The sequence below is a fragment of the Chamaea fasciata genome, unplaced genomic scaffold, assembly GCF_029207755.1.
Source record: "Chamaea fasciata isolate MVZ Bird 193981 ecotype frontalis unplaced genomic scaffold, bChaFas1.0.hap1 SCAF_8, whole genome shotgun sequence".
Taxonomy (NCBI): Eukaryota; Metazoa; Chordata; class Aves; order Passeriformes; family Sylviidae; genus Chamaea; species Chamaea fasciata.
The window spans coordinates 32,051,511-32,071,536 of record NW_027094093.1 but is presented as its reverse complement, the minus strand read 5'-3'; the positions used below and the strand labels follow the sequence as shown (position 1 = coordinate 32,071,536).

The window sequence follows — 20,026 nt, the reverse complement described above, 5'->3', positions numbered from 1 at the left end:
ATGTCAGTCTTAATCTAAACATGTCTGTAAAAGCTATAGTTACTTTGATTTTAAAAATTTAATCAATGATAAATATGGTGTCAGCTTTGAAGGCTTATTAAGTCTGTCATTTGCACAGACATTTATGCAGGGAGGGTAATTCAGCATGAATTAACCGTGGCTGACTCTGTGAAATGTTCCAGCTCTTCTGGACGTCCTTCTTTGCAACTGCAGTAGTGCAACTTGCTTAGCAGGTATTTGCTTTTGGCTGCTCATGAAGGGACTGGGACAGTGCACAGCTAATGTCTTGGTAAAGCCACAGTATTTGCATTCAAAATAAAATAAACAGAGTTAAAGTAAACAAAGAGGAGGTTCCCCTGCTTTGCTGAGTGTCAGCTTCCCCCTCTGCATTGGGCACGAGTTCTTTTGGCCTCAGCAAACACTGATTGAGGGCTGCTCCCAACCTTGCCTTTTTCAGCAAACCACTGGGGTAGCATTAGATTGTAACCTTGAAGTTATTGAATGAAAAGCCTAATTCATGTGTGAAAATCTCATTGCTTGCGGGTGAGTGAGACTCAATGAAAGTCTCAGTAAACTAAGCTGCAGTAGAAGCAGTATCTGCTGGGATAGAATCACAAAACCACTCTAATTTTAATTAAAGAATTTTGCCCTCTTACCCTTCGCAGTTGATCATAGAAAGATGTGTTTTGTTTTAATACATTGAGCTTTCGGAGAAAACTCACTCAGGATAATAAGCTAAATGTTCAAATATATTAGGGGAGTAATTTCCCTGTATCATCACCATTAAACAAATGAGGAAGTGTGTCAAGTATTTCTGATATTATGTTTTTACTACTCTACAGAGGAAGAAAGACATGATAGCAGTGAACTGTGAACTATAAAAAAGAAATATTAGAAGGGTACATAATTCCTCTGGGTAGATTGAGAAGATAACTTTGAATGGGATGTTGCTGGGGTTTTTTTTCTCTCTATTTTCTCTTATTTATTTTTATTTAAATAATTTTCCATGTGCTGCAAAGTAAAATGGTAAGAAAGCTAGTATTTTCTTTTCCATGGAAAGAAACACACCATATGCAGAGGCAAAAAGCCTGAGTTTCTGAAAATATCTGTGAGGAAAGGGTTCTTGTTTATTGGAAGTCAGCTGATGCACTGGTGTACAGGAATGTGAATCACTTGACTTAGATGCATAGAAAAATTATGAAGCTTTTAAATATTTTGTAGCAACATTCTAAAAATTTTGTAGCAACCAGTCTTGTTCCAGCCCATGTGTTTAATCTGATTCAGCCAGAAGCCTCTTAGCCCCATGCCTTGGCCATCCACGTAACTAGATTCATTATGCTGATTTGTCACCAAAGACCAACCTACTTAATTCTAATTATTGGATTATTTTACTTCTAAATCTTTTCAGTAGGAGACTTTTATAATTAGTTTTCTGAACTGTGCCTAAGAACTCTTTTGTTTTTATAGCGAGGGATCAGACAGTGAGGCAGGGAAAGTCTTATTTCCAGACTTACACAGTGGTTGATAATGAATCAGCATGGAATTGCCTCACTGGTGTCAAAATCAGCCCAGTTTATTCCAGCTCTTTCTAGATAACGGTGTTGGCAAACTGTTTCAGCTTCCCAATAACTGAGTAAATTTTAAATTAAAATCGAAGAGGTACTACCAAGCTGAATGTTTTCTATAACCTGTTGATGCTTGAGCTCATCTGCTGTAGGTCCTCATGGCTCAGTTGGTCTTTGGAAAGCAAATCTCATGTCTGCTACCTGTTTCTCCTTGCCTTTGTGCCCTGGGGTGCTTTCCTCCTGCTGTCTGTCCTCACCTGCCCCGGCTGAAGTCCTCAAAAGCACGTCCTTCCCAGATGTTTGTACCCCTCCTGCCAGGTCACGTCTTCCACCATGGCTTTTCCAGCCAGCCCACGGGGGTGTGAAGCTCCATAGCTGGCACAGGGTTATCTGCTGGGATGTTACTGGAAATAATATCCTCACGTGGATGAGGACTAATGGAAACCTCTCCTGGGCAGACAGTTCAATTCAGTTAGGATGGGTATTTAGGAGCAGAGGATGTATTTCTTACAGACATATAAAATATTTATCTTTCTAGTTTTCTCTCTCCTTTTATTTTGTGGGTTTGGTTTTTTATTTTTCCCTAAACCAGTTGAAATTCATGGCAGTTTCTCTTTTGGTGTAGAAAAATCGAGATGATCTAGTAGGGATATGAATTTACAATAGGATTGTTGAAAATAGCTCTGCCCACTGGATGTAAGAAGAGCTGTTCAGATTTACTCTGTCATTGCTGTAACCATTTCCTGCTATCATTAGAGACAGACTTCTGATCCACTGTTTACCAAACAATTCCATCTCCTGAAATGGGAGAATGCCTTGATAAAAAATAACTGTACATTAGGTCACTGTCTCCATGGTCCAAGAGGTACAGAGAAGGCCATTCTTATCTGCATTTTTCTCACTGTTCAGTTCACTGAAAGCTTGAAATGCTTTCTAAAATCAACCCTGGTGCCTCCTGGGAATTTTAGTCTGAGTTACAAACAGTATTGTTTTCTTTTCTGATCAGGTCTAAGAGAAAATAAAAGACTATCGAATTGCATCTCCTGTGACACACCATGGCAGTGGTTCAGAAGTTAAATGTTTTGGGTCACAACATGTAGAGCTTCTGAGGTTTTCGTACATGTTGAAAAGGAAAAAGCTTCCAGATCAGCTCTCTGTTTTGTACTCTGAGATACCCAAAGAGCAGTAATATATTGAAATCAGCTAATTCAACCAAGTGCTCAACAGAGTATGCTTCAACTCTCATTATTCCTGTTCTGTTGTGTCTTAAAACAGCATTTAATTGTTTTCAGCCTGTCACCATGTCGTCCCCTGTCAACTACTCTGGAATTTGGCTGCGTATCAGAATTTTTCTCCTTTAGCCTGCTCATGCAGTAAACAGGTTTTCATGAGTTACTTTCTAGCTTCAGTGCTCATCACACACATCAGTGTATCCCAGTGAGGTACAAGGCACGTAGGAAAGGAATGAGTAACTTGTGCTGTTCCTGATTTCTTCCTTCACAAGGGAGAATAAAATGCTCTTTTCCAGGACAGTAAATCCAACATCTTGCAGGTGGGAGAAAATGCAATATATGCGTATGTCCTATAAGCAATTTTTTTTTACTTCACATTAATTTTTTAGTCAGGGTACTGTTTAGCAAATCCTTTAGTTCACCTGCAATGGTGATTTCTTTTCCTATGTTTTGGTGCATGCAGTTGTAAAACTTTTACAGTAGAATGCTCAAGACAATATTTTGGAATCTGGAAATTCTGTTGAAACAAATGAGAACATAGATAAGGATTTAATGTTCATTTCACCTCAGCCAAATGGAATTACATATATTTTTTGTAAAAAGGCAAGTTATAAATTAATTTTTTGGTAGGATTTTCCAAGTTCCAGCCCAATGGCTCTTTTCTTACAGCTGAACTTAGCTGGCTGACATAAGAGTTTTTAAATAGTTCAGAGTATTGAAAATGGCCACAAGAATAATGATTGGGTGCCAGAAGGTCTGAGGAATAGGTGTAGTCAGTGAAGAAAAGGTAAGTCACAGAAGTCAAGGAAAATCATCTCGGTTTTATTAAACCTGTCAGATTTCCTCTATTGTAATGAATGTTAAGTGTATTCTGCACACAGTCCTTGCTGGGTTGCAGTGAAAGAATCTGCTCTTTCTGTCTGCCTTTTATAATCTAATGATGGTTTTTCAGTGCCCTTCTTTCCAAGTGTGGTGCCTTCCTGCAGATAATCAGCAGTTAATGTAACTCAGCATTTTTAGCAATCAGGCATGAGGTACAATTGAGACTCCTCTCTCCCTGCGGAGTGGAATGAGATTTTCCAGGCCTGTGTTACAGGTCTAGGTGGTTGTGTTTATCCCCACACATCCATCATTGCAGAGGGTGAGACTCAGTGGTTTTTTAAATAGCTTCTCTCAGCTGTGCACTCTGGGCCTGGCTCTCCACAAGCCCTTTCTGGGAGCCTGCTCGTTACTCACAGTGGCACTTGTTTCAGAGGAAAGCTTCTATGTGACAGAGAGTTTTAGAATCACGCCCTATATTTTTAATTTACATACTAATGCATGCAATTTGGCTGACAGCAATGACAGTTCTACAGTTCATAAACTAAATAAATAGTTGCAGTTCATTTCAAACTAGCATTTTAAAAATCCCAGTATTCTGTGGACCTTCTCCACTGGCTGCATAGGAAATCCCAATTAATTTACCCCCGCTGTTAGAACTGAATCCCCTACAACTCTTTACTTAAAATGTAGTAAAATAATTTCTCTTTACTAAGCTTGAAAGTGCTTAAACATTATTGACGTCTCATGGTGATACATTTTTTCTTAATTTGGCCGTGATTCCTTTTTTGCTCATCTTGTGGAAATACAGCATTGAAGACTATAGAAAGGAATCTGGGCAGGTGTATTTCACTTACACGCTAGAATTAGGGGCACTGTGCTGAATTCTAGCCTGTCAAGGCTGGCTTCTGTGTTGGGAAATGCTTAACTACACATGTGAAATGTGTATGATTAACATACTCTTGAAATTTGATATTCACTGGCTTTATTATGCAGCTAATTTGATAGTCCACGGCAGAAAATACCCAAACGATTATTTTTAAATCTGCTTAATCTGTCATGGTGACAAGCACAGATCTTAAGATTAGTTATAAATATATAGAGAGGATAGATAAATCAAAAGTGGAATAGTCTGACACTGGTCCATTATGCATGAAACTGATTTTTGCTGATGGTTCTGTAGATACCTGATTATCACTGAGTGTAAAATTTCAGTGTATAGTCAAAAAAGCTACGCATGGATGCATTATAGCCTCATGTGTGTGGGCGTGGGTAGCTACATGCACATTTTAGTGTACACTTGTCTGTTTCAGAAGCTATTAAATGTCAAGGGGAGTTCTGCTTATTCATAAGGACAATGTCTTTTTTTTTTCTGTTTGTTTTTGGGTTTTGTTATATGTTTTCAGATATTGCCCACCCCTTTCAGTTAAGTTGCCTTTCCCCATGTAGGGTCAGATCCTCTTTTTTTTTTTTTTTTTTTTCTTTAGGCTGAGCACCATTCCTGTGCTTCCCACATGGGAAAAACAGGTTTGTGCCCTTGCTGTGCCCTTCAGGAATGTGCAGCTCTCACCTTCCCACACAGACCAGGAGCTGCCACCTGATTTTCCTGACCCCTGGGGCCATGACTCCTGTGCAGGTGGGGATGTGGTTACCTTGCCTGGCAGGGCTCTCCAGCTCCATCTGGGATCTACAGGCACATAATGCCATCTAGAGGGCAGAGCTTCTTCCCTTCCCACAGGAATACCTGGCATCCCTGCTGGCCTTCCATCACATGTGGTGACAGTGCTGCTTCATCTTTGTGATCCATGGGTTTTCCTATTCCTCTTCTGGGTAGTGTGTACTCAGACAAGGCCAAGGCTTGGGAATTATTTAGGAGGGCTCAATTGGTGATCACAGCTGTTTCCCTTTAATGAGCCTGCAGGTTTCTTTCTTGTCTTCAGTCAAATGGTCTGTTCCTCCAGAAAAACCCTTCTGATTTTAAGTGCTCTAGGTATTAACATTTAGGTTCTTCAGGAAAAGGTTATTTTGAACAGAGGAAGCGAGTAAGACCTGTGTTTTTCATTCAGTTTTTCATTAAACTCTTAGAAATACCTAAAATAAATCCTCAGTAAAGTTATTGCAGCAACAGTTTCAGATCTGAGAAATGGGTGTGAGGGTTGTGCATTATGTGAGACTTGTGTGTTTAAACAGAAGTTAAAGTATTTTCTTCTATTGCATCTGTCCCGCTGCAAGACTTGGTTAGCATTTCTCTTTGCAGTGAACGGTAATCTGGAAATGAGTGGAGGCTTGTCAGCAGAGGTCATGGGGCTGAAACAGCTGAAGTTTCTCCTTAATTGCCTCCGACAGCTCCTCATTTTTCATCTTTTGAACCTTATGGAGTTTGCTCATTCAGACCTTAGACATGTCAGAGAAAAGTCTGTTGCATCCTCCTTGGTAATTTCCTTCCTTCCTATTTAATGTCATTATACTTCAGCTGCTGTTACCAATAATGACCATTATAATATTCTTTTTTATTAAACAAGAAGTGTTCTTTCTGTAACTTAAGCCTGATCTGTATCTCATAAAAAGGATTTTGTTAGGCATTGTAGTGTCTCCCCAGTGCCGTGCAGAGATTACTGTTACACACATACATGCATAAATTTGACTCAATTAAGGTGGGAGGTGTGAAACAGAGAAAAGGGCTCTGTTGCAAGCTTTATAAACAGCATCGTCTTTTTATATAATGCCCTGCCACGCAAAGTAGTTCAGGTAGCAGAAGCAGTGGAGCTGCATGGAATAGCTTTCATTTGAGCCAATTAACTCTTCTTGAGACCCAGAGTATTGGCCCCAGTAGAACAATGCATGAGCAACCTGAGCCAGCTTTAGCAGATCTTTGCAAATAGTGTTGATATAACTCTACTTTTAAGGAAACATTCTTTCTCTTGGCTCTTCTTGCTATGGCACAATATAGGGGTTTTTTTCCACTCCAGTGATACTCTTTTTCTCAAATATTTTGCCCTTTGCAGAGACCTCAGGGTAACTATTCGAGATTTTACCCATTTAGATGAGTAAAAATAGGTATTCTTAGTTCATTGTAGAAAAGAACTTTGCTAGTATTAGGCAAACCCTGTATTTTTCACAGAGTCATTGAATAGAAATAGGAGATGAGAATTTCTCCTGTTTTTGAGCAAGTGATTTGCCTCGCTGGTGACTTCTGCCAGGCAGGAATATTTCCCAAGTGCAGGCCAATCTGACAGAGCAGTAATGTGATCAGTTCTAGGTGTATGTGACATTGCATAGTATTTCTTACATCGATTTATTTTTGTTCTTTTCTCTGCATTTTCCCTTTAGGCCAATTGATTAATCACTGATCCTGCTCTTGAACGGGGAGCTTGGAATAAGATAACAGCAACATTTCCTCATCTTTGATGCTGATGTTATTGTATTTAGCTATCAAATTTAGACATGTGAAGGTGGGTGCAGTACCAGTGGCTGCACTTGAGCTGTGTTTAATTTTGTGTGATGTGAATTTGGCTCATTCTGCAGATCAGGGCTGGGCTGCTGCTGCTGCTGAGCTTTTCACGCCTGAGCTTACCTGGGCACCACTGAATCCCATCAACTTTGACCTAAAGTATGTGCCATTGAGACTGGGATTTTCAGCCAAATCTTGATTTTTTAAGAACTTCTGGTTTGCCACATTCTCCCAAAGTTGTGGTCTAAGGCATTTCTTGAACCTCCTAGAATGTAGTTTGCCAACAAATGTAGGTATGAAGAACAAAATCTGAGACAAATTTTGTATGCTGAAGTGCAAGGTTAAATTACTAATTGAGAAAGAGTTTAATATCACACAGGGGCACTTAATAATCTATAATTGCAATAGAATTTGCATTCCATGTAGCTGGCTTGAATGTGTGTATTTCTGTACAGGTCTTTATGTTCTGTTTTCATAGTGTACTAAGCTATAAAAATATCCAAGTAGAAGAATTCCTCTGGCACATCTCTCTTGTGTGCAGGAAAACGTTCCCAACAGGCCTCTCTTTTATTTTGGTGTTGTGGGATACATTTTTGTGCAGGCAGCTGACTTCCTTAGGGCCTCCCTATTAATGCTGGAAGAGATCCTGTTATAATTGTGTGTCTGCCTTGGGAGTGGTGCAACAGGAGCAGATCCTTAGACTTGTGCTGTGTACGTTTTGGGGAGTCACTCTGGCTCCAGGAAAGCCCAGCAGCAGCTGGAGTTCCTCTTCCCTTTCCTGTAAGAGAAACCCAGTCCATTGGGTCCAAGGCCACACCACGGTGTGAGCTGTAGCCTGGTCAGTGTGATGATCAGAAAAATCACAGGAGATGAGGACACTCACAGCTCATCCAAGCCAAAAAGCCAATGTGGATGCTCCTGATGTCAGCCAGCTCAGTAGGAGACATTTCCTATAACTAGTTAGATGCTGCCACATCTGACAGTTTCCATGGGATCCTTAACCCATCTTCTCTAAGTGAGCACAGTTTGCACAGGGCAGAGAAAACAAAAAAACCTCCAATGTGCTGAATCCTTTAAGGGACAGGATTTGAGGCTTGGGCTGTTGTTCTTCTAGGCCAAATACAATTACTCTGCAAATTCACTCTAAAAGAGTAAAAATTAAATGAATCAGAGCCTTCAATTTACCAAATGTCAGTGCAGAAGCCACGTACTGCTGTGTGGAGCAAGGGGCATTGCCGAATTCTTGCTGTGTGCCTGTAAGAGCAAAAGAGAGAAACGTTCAAAGCTCTCAGGAGAAACAGGGTGATGTTTGCAAATAGGGTTTCATTTCAGCTAGCAAGGAATGAGCAGTAATTTTGTGATTCAGTTATTAGGAGTTGGCTAGTGGCTACAAAACAATTGCAGCCCGTTATGTGGCATTTGCTGCTCTCCCTAACACAGCACCAATACCTGTCCTGCTCCACTTGGCTTCACAACTCCTTAGCTGGGAGGGACGGAAATAACTGAAGCCATCAAGAGAAGTTCATTTTGAAATACCTGGGGAGGTTGACTTATGGGTGACTTCTGATGGAGAGAGTGGAATTGCAGGAAACATCGCCTTCAGGAATAACTCAGTGCTCTCGTGTAGTTAAAACAGAAAAACTTGTTATAAATTTATGTTGCGAACTGTGAAACAGGCGACATTAATGGCTTATTGTGGTGGAAAGCTTTTAACTTGAAGTCTTTAAAGGAACAGAGTATAAAATGATTCAGCATAGGAGGAGGAAAAGAGTATATTTTATATTTTATTATGTTTAAAAATACTTTGTGGCAGTATCAATTACACCATCACATAATTTTTAAATCTATTGCACAGTATAACAAAGAGAAGTCATTCTTTTTCTCGGAATTCAAATTTAAAAAAGCTCAAGGGACATTTTTTAAAGTGGTAAACAAGTTGTATGGGTTTTTTTTGTTTCATTTCAGAAAAATACATACATGTTTCTTTGGAAAAGAACAAAAAAATATTTTCTCACTTGCATAGCAGAGAACTGGTGTGAGTTTCCCATCACCCAACCAGTGAACGTGGCATTCAAGCATATGGAATCAGAGTTTTCCAGACTGTCAGTTTAAATCATTTTATTTCATAATTACTTTTGTTTGAACTGAATGAAGGAACTTAGGGTAAATAATTAGGAAAAAAATGTTTCTTGATAAATATTCAGCATTCCCTTTCTCTGAAGTCAGAGCAAAACATCTGTTGTTTTACCTTCAAGGAGATCCAGAATAATTGGGTGTGGGATACATTTGTAGGTTATACATTAAAAGAGGGAACAAAATGCAGGAAGGCAGTAAGGTCTGAATATTTTGTTTCTGTCATCAGCCCCCATGAGCAAACTCAATTCCCTAATTTCCTCGGGGGAGTGGAATGGGTGAGTGGGGAGGAAGTTGGTGTTGGTGTTCCTTGAAGATGGTGCCAAATTGAGCTCCAGATTTTTACTGTTTACTATAATTTAATAGCAGCCCTTTGGTTCAGGTGCATTGAGCAGCCTGGAAGCACCAGTTACAGCATTAAAGCAATTTATTTTGCACTGACCTGTGAAATTATTTTTTTTTTCAATCTAATGTTATTAGAAAAAAACATAGAAAAGCTACTTTAGAGGAGAAGAGCTGCTCTTGATAGATGGCATTTCTAGAAATGAAAAAAAAAAAAATCCTGAATATACTTTATGTAATCCTTGTCTTCCTGATACTTAATTTCGAGGTTTTCTACCTGTGAAGGCAGTTTTTCCCTTTGTCTTCCTTTTCCATATCCACTTCCCAGTGCCAAGAATCAGCAGTAGTATTTCCGTATTTTCTCTGAATATCTCGCAGACAAGAGGGGGAAAATAAGAAGTGTTTTCTGCTGGGATGAAGTGTCGCAAACATTAATTTTCATACACAGATCTGAAATGCCCTATTCTTTTCAGCCTCCCATTAGATGAACCTTGAAGCTTTGTGTGCTGCTCAGGTGTGGATAATGGAATCACAGCAAGTACAAAACTGTCACAGTGTCAGTGAGCTCATGGTCAAAATTGTCCAGCTTTGAAGGATAACTCACTTACAGTAAATTCTCAAGTGGCCTGTCTTATTGCTTGGAAAAATGTCTTAAAATACATGAGTTTTCCTAAAGATCTGAAATTTTTTAAAAAAAAAAAAAGAAGAAAAACTACCTTTTAAAAACTTTTTTTAAAGGTGGTTTCCATATGTATAATTTCAAAAGGATTCAAAGCCAAAATTTAGCTATTGGTTTTAATGTCACTCAAAATTTTGATAAAAATCTTCTCCAAAATGTTTCCTTGCAAAGCAAAACAAAGCAAATATTTTCTTTGAAAATGACTGCACCATAGGTTTCTTTATTGAGCTTCAGTTCTGGGTTTACAGATAGTCAATTGTTTTCAACTAATCTTTACTGATTTCAAATAATTACTATTTCAAAGAGGTAGAATTTCCCTTGGCAAGAAAAAATGAAACAAATGCAACTGACCAGATCTGATATGATTGGCTCCTGTAAGAGTTTTCAATGCAAAGGTGCTTAGGTGTGTGTCACATACAAGAACTGACATTTTTTATTAACCAAGTCCTCGCCACTTGCCTTTTTCTGTCTGTGTTAGTTGTAAGAATCTTAGTTCGGCTTACAATTTCAGGATCTCAGACCTTTTCTCATGGACCAGGGAATTTTATTTCTTTGATAAAAGAAATAGCTGCCTGTGAATATTACATGATGAAGCACAGTAAGTCTGTCAGAGTGAAATTCCATAAGGGAACAGATCGCTTAAAACAAGAAGGGGGGAATAAAAGAATGGGATGGGAATCTTGGTGGGGCTTTAGGCTCTCCATGCTTGTAATTCAATGCTTTATCAAGTGTACGTGTGTTATATAGACCGTGTCTTTAACTTTAGAAAAGTTGTATGCTGGCTATCTCTGCTTCTTCAGATCTCTTTTACTCCTCATGCTCAAAAAATGTTTTAATATGGGATCATTTAGAAAAAACTTTTGGGGAAAGAAACCCACATCCTTCATAATTTTAACCTATTTGTACAAAGATCTGTATTGACAGTGCTTCACCAGTGGAAATGTTGAGAGTCTATTATTATCTCTGTAAATACTGGTAGAATTTGCTGTTTTCTACAATTTGCATGCACGTAAACACACAACCCAATTATTGATACATCTGTTAGTAGTAGCCTAGGTGATAATTTGTTTGAAGATAAGCCTGTGCTTATAATGCAGTCTGTTTTACCAGATCTATTCCTAACCTTCTTAAAATGTCAGCTCCAAACATTTCTGTGGTGTCAGAAGGGAAAATGTTGAAGGTTTTAAAGGCTTGTCATTCTTAACTACTTTAGAGTTAACCAGAAGAAAACAAAAAGAACAAATATTGTCATTGCCATTCTTGAACCAGTTGAAAATTTCCAGCCCCAAATTCTGGAGTGGGGGAAAAAAAAAGAAGAATAAAAAAAGAAAAAAAAAAAATCTTTCACAGAGGAATTCCCAGGAATATGAGGTTTGCTTTAGTCATTTTTAGAACACAGTCTCATCAGCAGTGTGTGAATCTCATTTGGTTCTGGTTTGTTGGATTTGGCTCCTGAAGTTTTTACATTTATCCAATATAAGTGGATTTGGAGGATTAAATACTAGTTACACTCTTCTTTCCAAAGGGAGGCTTCCTCATTGAGGTTGGACACCAATTGTTTTGTCCTGTGTGAGCTGGGAAATGCTCAGCAGACAGGGAAAGCTTTCTGTGGTTATGAGCCCCATCCAGGGCTGTGGGTGGGAGTCTCTCCCTGCAAACTGCTAAAAATCTGCAGATAAATGAGCAGGTTCTGTGTTCTAATCTTTGACAGCATGAAATCAACACAAATTTTAAAACTGTTACGTAATTTCTGCTGTAAATTCATATTTAAATACGTGAATCTGCTCATCAGTAATTGGTGAGGATCATAAGAAGCTGCACAGACTTCGGGCTGCTTTTTGTTTGCAACATTTAAACCCAAGGGTTTTTTCTAACCTTAAGTGGTTCGTTTCCTGATGTTGAATAAATATCTCCTGATTTCTAGCAGTCATTAGAAGGTTGTACTGCTCTCTAGGAGTCTCCAAACCCACAGGTTGCACAGCTATAGCCGAGCATGTCTTGATAGACTGCTTTTGAGATTTAATATAGTTTTTGTAACAGTTAAGAACTAAAAGAAAAAAAACATTGTTGAAGTTGTGAATTGCAAGAATGATCCCCACCAATCCTGCCTAATAAGGTTCAAGGTGGCCTTTTTATAGACAGAATTATAATTAACACTTGTATGTTTCTGTGTTTTATTATTTAACATCACATATTGTATTACTTCCATGCCATGTTTTAAGCGAGTGAGATTAAACACTGGCTGAGTATTTCAGATAAAGTATGTCAAATGTTTTAAATGAGGTTAAATAAAACAGGCTATTAAAAAATAAAACAGAAAATTATGCTACTGAGAAGGCTAAGTGTTTTGAAGCAAGGGTGAGAAGCCTGGCTGTCATCCTATCACTGATTTGTTCTTTTTGGTGTTTTGGTTTTTTTCTCCCATCTCCATGACCCAGAAGAAATAGTTAAGACTAGGACATTTAAATAAAAAAATCATTTTAGTTGAGTATTTTTCCACTAAATTCACTGATTATTTCATCAGTCTCTCTGTCCTGGGGATGTAGGGCCAGCGAGTTGAGCTCAGCAGGAAGATGCTCCATGGTTGCCCAAGCTTTGATCTGTTGTGGAAAAAGTGTAAAGGACAAGGTGGAAACATCCAAATGTTGACAGGTGGCCTTGAGGTGCAGTTCCCGTTTTACTCCTAGCAAAGAGCTGTCTTTACTAATATAAAAAGCACTGGAAAGTGGCCAGTGGAAATGCTGTTATAGTGCTAGAATTAAATTAAGGCTTTTGTTGCTACAATTACATTGATTTAAAAGCACAAATGTAATTTTCAGCTCTTCTGACCAGCATAAGTATGATGTTAAACTTTTCTCTGACAATTTGTTGGATTAGTCTTTCAAAGGACAAATTTTCTGCATAGCAGGGACAGAAACATTCAAGAAGTTCCCTGTGACCAAAGACACAGAGGTGGTAAAAGTGGTAGCTTCTTCCTTGAACAGCAGCTTGCCAGCAATGCTCCAAGGACGTAAGGAAAAAATGCAGCAGCATCACTTCTTACTTTGCCAACAACAGGATTTGACCTCTCAGGTGCTGTAGGAAGCTGTGACCATACAAGTATACAAAATCAGGGGCTGAAAGCTGGAAAAAAATTGCTGAGTACATTTGAAGTGCGTGGACAGCTCTTAATACACTGCAGTGGGCATGACAAATGAATGTCTGTGTAAATCAATAAAGCTTTCTACAAATGGACAAAGGGTTTAGTATGAATAACAAAGGAGTGCACATGGTAACCGTGGGGCAGCATTCTGTCAGGGATTTTAAAGTTCACTGTCATAACTTTGTTCCTCTTGACCTTTATTGATGATACCTTCAGAGCATGCTGAGCTGCTAACTAGCCATACAACCTTTAGACCTTCATCTCCTGCCCAGGACTAGATGATCTTTAAAGGTCCTTTCTGATCCAAACCAGCCTGTGATTCTGTGATCTCCTCTTCCCTTAGTGCAAAATGCATGTCACTCCTGCTTTCTTCTTTCTTCCCCCTCCCTTCCTTTTGTTTTGTCTCAGCTCTGAGACAAAGGTTGAGTAAGGTAAACTGTCCTGTACATAATTCTCTTTTAGTCATGCTTCTCTTTTATTCGTGCAATCTAGTAGAAAATTCAATGTTTTAATTAATTGCATTGTCATTATAAAAGTGCAGGGGGGATTGTCTGTTGAAGCATCAGGTGTGTAGCCTTTTATTAACTTTGAAACCGTGCAAACAGCTGCCCCATAAGAGAAAATATCTATGGGAGAGAGAGAAAGCTATTAGCTGACTCAAAGAATTTTTATCATTACCAAGGCTGTGTTCTTTGTCCTCAGGAAGGAATTAAAATCAGTTGACGATGCCTCTCATAATGACTATGTGTTAGCAGTGGTATCAATTCAAGGCAGCCTGTTTTGTTAAAGTGGTCTGAAGTTTTACCTTTCAAACTCCATCTCACAATTCACAACCATGTTGTCTCTAATTCAGGAAGCTGGAGGCTGCTTAGCATTATCCAAGCCATCTTTAAATTTTCCCATGTTGGGAAAGACTCTAGTGCAAAATATTTTCTCCCGAATCAGAACTGGGAGGGGCGTTGTTTTGGCATTTTAGGATCCTTGAATCCAAAAATGCCAAAAATTATCCAAAAGCAGCCTGTACTGATGTTTCATTTAAGTTATGCCACAGTCACTTTGGCTGACTGAGTGCTGCTCTACTTTGTGAGCTGTCCCCCCAAGAAATGATGTGTGTGCCTGGGGTGCTGGTGGCCGGCACTGAGAGTTCTGTGTGTGCTGGGCTGCATCACTTTCAGTGTTAGCCAGGCTGAGGGACAGAGAATAATTGTTCATTTCTATGTGTGACATAAAATATACATAAATTCCTAGAGGACAGCTATGCCTAAAACTAGAAATCACTATAGAAATCAGTGCTATCTCAGAAAATGCTGTTCTTAGGACTCACAGTTGCTTGTTCTCAGCAAGCTCAGTGTTCCCTGCATAGTCCCCTGCCAGGTCATGGATGGGATTAGTGGCTGCACTGGGGTCAGAACTGTCACTTTTGGAAGTGTGCAAAAGCTTTCAAGCTGTGAGAAGAGAGGAGGACTTCTTCCTGCAGCTTAGCCTTCTCTAAGTGTGGCCTGAAAATAAAAATGGAAATTTAATAGCAGTTTCCTTCAAGGAGGTGTACTCTGCTTAACTGGCAAACGATGCCCAGAATATACAATATGAGAGGAAGGCAGATCCTTTGGAGCAAAAATTGAGCAGCCTTACAATAACATCAAAACCCAGTGATTTCTGTTAAATAAATGAAGGTTTGGATTAGGAGGCAGGGTTTTGAGACTGTGAGTGCTATTACAAATTTTCCAAATGAATACTTTCAGGGGAATGAGGATTATTATCAAGTATTTTGTTGCACTGTAGAGTGATTTAATGTCTCAAGTACTGGTTTTCTCATGTTGTGGGAACTGGCACAGATTGTAAAGCAAAGTCAGTCAAGTGTTCCCTTCTACTCTAGTCCTCATTACAAAACTGCCAAATAAATAGGCATGATTTGCTTGGCAATCAAGAAGCACAAAAGTCAAGCTAACATTGACTGCATTACATCCTTTCACTACAATTTTAAAACCAGTGGTGTGAGAATTGGTTTTATTATACAGATGTTTCCACTGTGGATTGATAAGAGCTGAAATGTAGCATTTCTTTATAATACTGTCAGGTTTAGATTTCCTAATTTTGGTAGCCTGTTTGTAATGGAATAGCTGGCTGAAATCAGAAGTTCAGTGAACAGATCCCAGGAAGATTTAGCATTCCATTTTACTGCATTCCAAAACATGGAGTAAGAGAAGCATGGGGACCTCTCTGTGTATTTCATATAGTACAAGTGTGTGCTGTAGTTCTTTTCTGTGTGTAAGCAGTCTGCCCAAACAATTTTCTTTTATAAAATCATGCAGTGTGTTTTTCTGTTAATAAAAATGAAAATTAAAACCAAAATCCATCAGTGTACCAATATGTGTGAGTGGCAGTCTGTGCAGACTAATCCTTTAATGATTGCTTCAAAACAGTAAGAATTCCTTTTGGGTGGCATTTTAGGGGGATATTCATAGAGAAAACATCTGAAAATCTTTAACACAGGAATATTTTATGTAACATCCCTTTATTTTATCAATGAATCTGCAAGAATATTTCTGTATAAGCAAACTATGGCCTCTTCAGTCTGGAGGACTATTTACTCTCCAGCTCCTGATTTCTTACTGCTTTTTTTGCTTTTGCAGCTTCTTCTTCTACTTTCCCACTTTTGCATCTGCTACTTTTTGCTGCCTCATCTCACAGTGCTCTCTGCAGGATCACCCATAGATTTTTATAGCCATATGTTGAACCCATTCATAGGTGACATTGTGAAAATATGATGCAGAGCATTTTACCACCTTTGCTGGCTTTAATTGTACCCTGGAGATAAAGCACAGATTCTGAACACTTGCTTATTTAGACTTTTAAATAAGTAAACTCTGTATGCCCTTGTTTCTTACCACACTTTTACTCTTCAATCTCTTTCAAGAAGCTGGATAATAGTGTAAGTTTGCTTTTGCTTCCTAGCCTTACTTTTATGATTCAGCTGAATTTGAAATTTTTATTAATGAATCAATTTAATAGACTTTGGGATTCTTATTTTGTTGATTCATTGACTTTTTTTAACAAGCAGGAGGAAACTGTACATCTTTCACAGAGTCTTTCCATACAGCACATTACATTAATTTTCCTCTAAAACTACAAATGTTAACTATATTTATCACTGTTGTTTTGTGTAACCACAATTCCTTTGAAACAGCACTTGTTCAAGTTTTATAGGTTGACAGAAGGTTAAAGTAATGCAAGTACTGTAAATTGCATAATAGTTGTAATTATGGGAATGTATTGATTTTGGTGTTGTGGTTATGTGGTGGGAAGTTATGCATGGGAGGCAGAGAGATTTCTAGAGCCAGTTTTAACTCATAGATTTTTATATATGTTGTTTTAGTTTCTCAGTCTTTAAGGGAGGACTAGTTGAAACTTGCTCTGATGAAGCTGCATCACACTTCAGAGATTTTCATTTTCTCATACTGTAAGAATTCCTAAAGTCAATATAGATATATGGAGAAAAATACTTTAGTTTACTGTGCTTTACTTACCAGCTTGTGCTATTTTTAAGTTTTCACTATACAAAAATGTGAGAGTAATGAAAACTAAAGACAGATGAAAGGCCCTATTGCACAGGAAATTTTATCATATTTAAAATGAATAAAAGAGAAAAAAAGGGAGAAAAAAAGTCTGACTTCAAGACTACATTTAGATCTGTAGCAAAATAGCTCTCATTCTTGAAATAATTGGATTTTTTTTTTTTTTGAGTAAAGACTTAAATTTATCAGGGTCAGTTAGAGGATGTAATAATTCTCCAATTAGCTCTAGAATGACCTGTGCTTTGTGGGGGTTCCCCACTGCAGAAGCCAGGCTTGAGAGGGGCTGCCGCAGCTAAGAGTTGACATAATTCTGGCTTTTGTTTCCCAGTGATAGTGGCTGCCTCTGTTTGTGTCCAAGTGGTTCTTAGGTAGCAAGCTGCCTCTAAACAGGAAAGGGAGAGGAAGAAAAGAAGATACGTCAATACCTTTTATAGTGTTTCATTGCCAACTCTATTGCACCTGACGAGGTGAGATGGTGGACATACGTGGAATATCTGCCAAGATATTGTTCTGAATTGTAATGCAGGGTGTGAATAATCTCATAAATGAATGTCACTTCTGGTTTTACTCAAAAGCACCAACCTGCTGCAAAATAAATTGTGTGGTGCATTTTATTCTGGATCTTGAAGAGGTACAGTAGGTAAGCCCCCTGAGGACTTTTATGAATTGCCATGTGGTGAAAGAAATCATTTGCTAAATTTGCATATTTACTTATTTATTCCGTTTTACTGTAGGCAGAGAATTCAGCGCTGGCCCTGGAAAATGAAAATCAGAGAGAACAGTATGAAAGATGTCTCGATGAGGTAAGGTAGATAAAAAGGTTGTTCTTACCTGCTACTATAATTAAATTGATACAAATTAATCTCCCCTCTCTTAGAAGGTTGAAACTGTTCTGCAATTTTTGTATTACCTCATTCTGATTAATCCCAAGAACATGTGTCTGGCAGTCAGAGGTGGTGTTCTCCACGACCTCTGCTGTAAATCCCTCTTTGACCACAGCTCTTCACTGAAAAGTTGCTATCCCTGTGACCAATGCATAGAATTGGTTTGCTTTCATTAGGAGGAGGAGATGATAATTTGCCTATTAGGTGCTGTGCACTCCTTTTCTGTTAAGTGAAACACATGTGGCAGTGGCTTCTCCCATCAAGAATCCGTAATACGTGCCATAACCCTGGAATTGAGTCTCTCAGCTCCCCCTTAGGGTTACGTACACAGCTTTTAATGCTGGTTTTTTTCTAGCTGTTGGCTAGATCAGAGCTTCCAGTTACAGCTAGAATATAATTCACCCCTCACGTACTGTCTGAGCACTCCAGCAATGCCCACATTCCAGAAGTGTCTGCTGTCTTCTGTTGCATGAAGCTTTCTCCACACACGTGCTGATGCTCACTTGTTCCTCCCAACAAGGCTCTTCAGCATGCCTCAGAGTTTAAAGCAGTTTTAAAGCTCTGAGTGGCTCGAAGAGTTGCTTGCAAGAAATCGTTTACCCATTCCATAATAAGGATGTGTCATGGCATAAGTAATTAGCTGACATGCAAACAAAACAAGAAGAACCCCAGCTGTACCTTGGAGAAAAGAGTATGTGAGCCAGCAAACCCAGGGCAGATGGCAATTCCAGTCTTCACACCAGCTTTTTAAAATTTTAATCAGCATTTTCTGAAGTGTGATACAGCTCTGGTACAAGACACCTCCAGCTTAGTGCATATTTTCATCAGCAAATCCTCTCTTTTGCCACTATGGCGTATTTTTGTCAGGGAATTCACAGGTACACCTTCCCACTGGGTCATGCTCTGCCTGTTCTGTGGCTCTGGGGTACGAGCAGAGCCTTTGTCTGCAGGGGCCTGAGTCACTCCTTCAGTGCACACTTGAACCATGCAAGGATATCTTGGTGATAAGGATGAAATTACCATATAATTGCTAACCTCTGTTCGAATTACAGAGCCTGACTTAAAATTATTTTCTGATTGTCTAGGACAGAGTCTGCTTACATAATTAGTTTTGGAAATGAGTGAAGCACTGTAACTGTCCATTTCAGCAAAACACTCCGTGCAGATTATAAGGACAGAAAACATGCTTTTATTCTGTTTGCAGTAACATGATGGATTTCTGACCCGGGATTGTTTTTCACACACTGTTTCAGTTTAAAGATCATATGATTAAATCAAACTATGCTCTGAACTTTATTATCTTCAATATTATGTTGGCTGTTTTCAGTTCTTCTGTATTATCACAGCTGTATCTGTCTTCTCTCACTGTGACAACCTTTTCAGGAGAAAATGCTCCTCACCACCTGTGGGTTTGGGCTTCTCTGTTTTGTTTTTTTTTTTTTAATCTCATTCTTTTTTTGCGTGTTTCACAATGCTTTGGCAGAGGCACTGTAACCAACATTGTTTCAGCTGACACCAGCTTGAACCTTCTGGTCGCTGGGGTGAAGAAGTTGTTGCCAGTGACTGAGGCACAAAACCATATTTAATAGTTGCAAATTCTGCAGGAGTCCTGCATCAGTGTCCTCCTGAGCATGTTCCTTTGGTGGAGCTGCACAAGTAATCACACATTCTCACCCTCTTTCTTTATAGTAACAATAAAGAGAATGAGATATGATGCAGAAATTTAATTAGTTAATAACCAAAAAGTCCTTTCCAGACAGGGATTTTTTACTTGAGATCTTAAGCAAATCAAATGCTTTCCAGAAAGATTTTTTAAAAACATCTGAAAAAATTTTCACTGGGAATTTCTTTTAAAGGGCTTTAAGTCTGATGGTTGCTCTGTTCATAACTCACCTTACACCAGCCCCTCTTCTTGAAAGCGCAAATTTCCTCAGCCCTTCCCTAGTCTGGCTCTGCGAGCCTGTTGAGTGTTTTAGGAGCAGATGTATTTCAGGAGCAGCCGTGTATCTGTCTGTGCTGCAGCCCCACTTTGCCTCAGGGGCACCTGGCGGGTTTGGAGTGAGGAACAGAGCTGTTCCCGGGAACACAGGGCTGTGATCGCACCCAAACCTGAGACAGCTGAAGCTGCCACTGAAACGTCTGAGTGCCTACTACACCATGACTTTAATTTTTTAATTTTGCCTCTTGTAGTCAAGTTAGTTGTG

At 39.0% G+C, this 20,026-nt stretch overlaps 1 protein-coding gene across 10 annotated transcripts in view; it reads left to right on the top strand.

Annotated features, from left to right (window-relative positions):
• Positions 1-20,026, top strand: part of NCKAP5 (NCK associated protein 5) — a 376,987-nt gene that overhangs the window by 264,455 nt on the left and 92,506 nt on the right. For all 10 annotated transcript variants that reach the window (XM_066190349.1, XM_066190348.1, XM_066190347.1 and 7 more), the window contains one exon: positions 17,673-17,741. In XM_066190349.1, the coding sequence (XP_066046446.1) occupies positions 17,673-17,741 (69 nt within the window). The remainder of the gene's footprint in view (positions 1-17,672; positions 17,742-20,026) is intronic.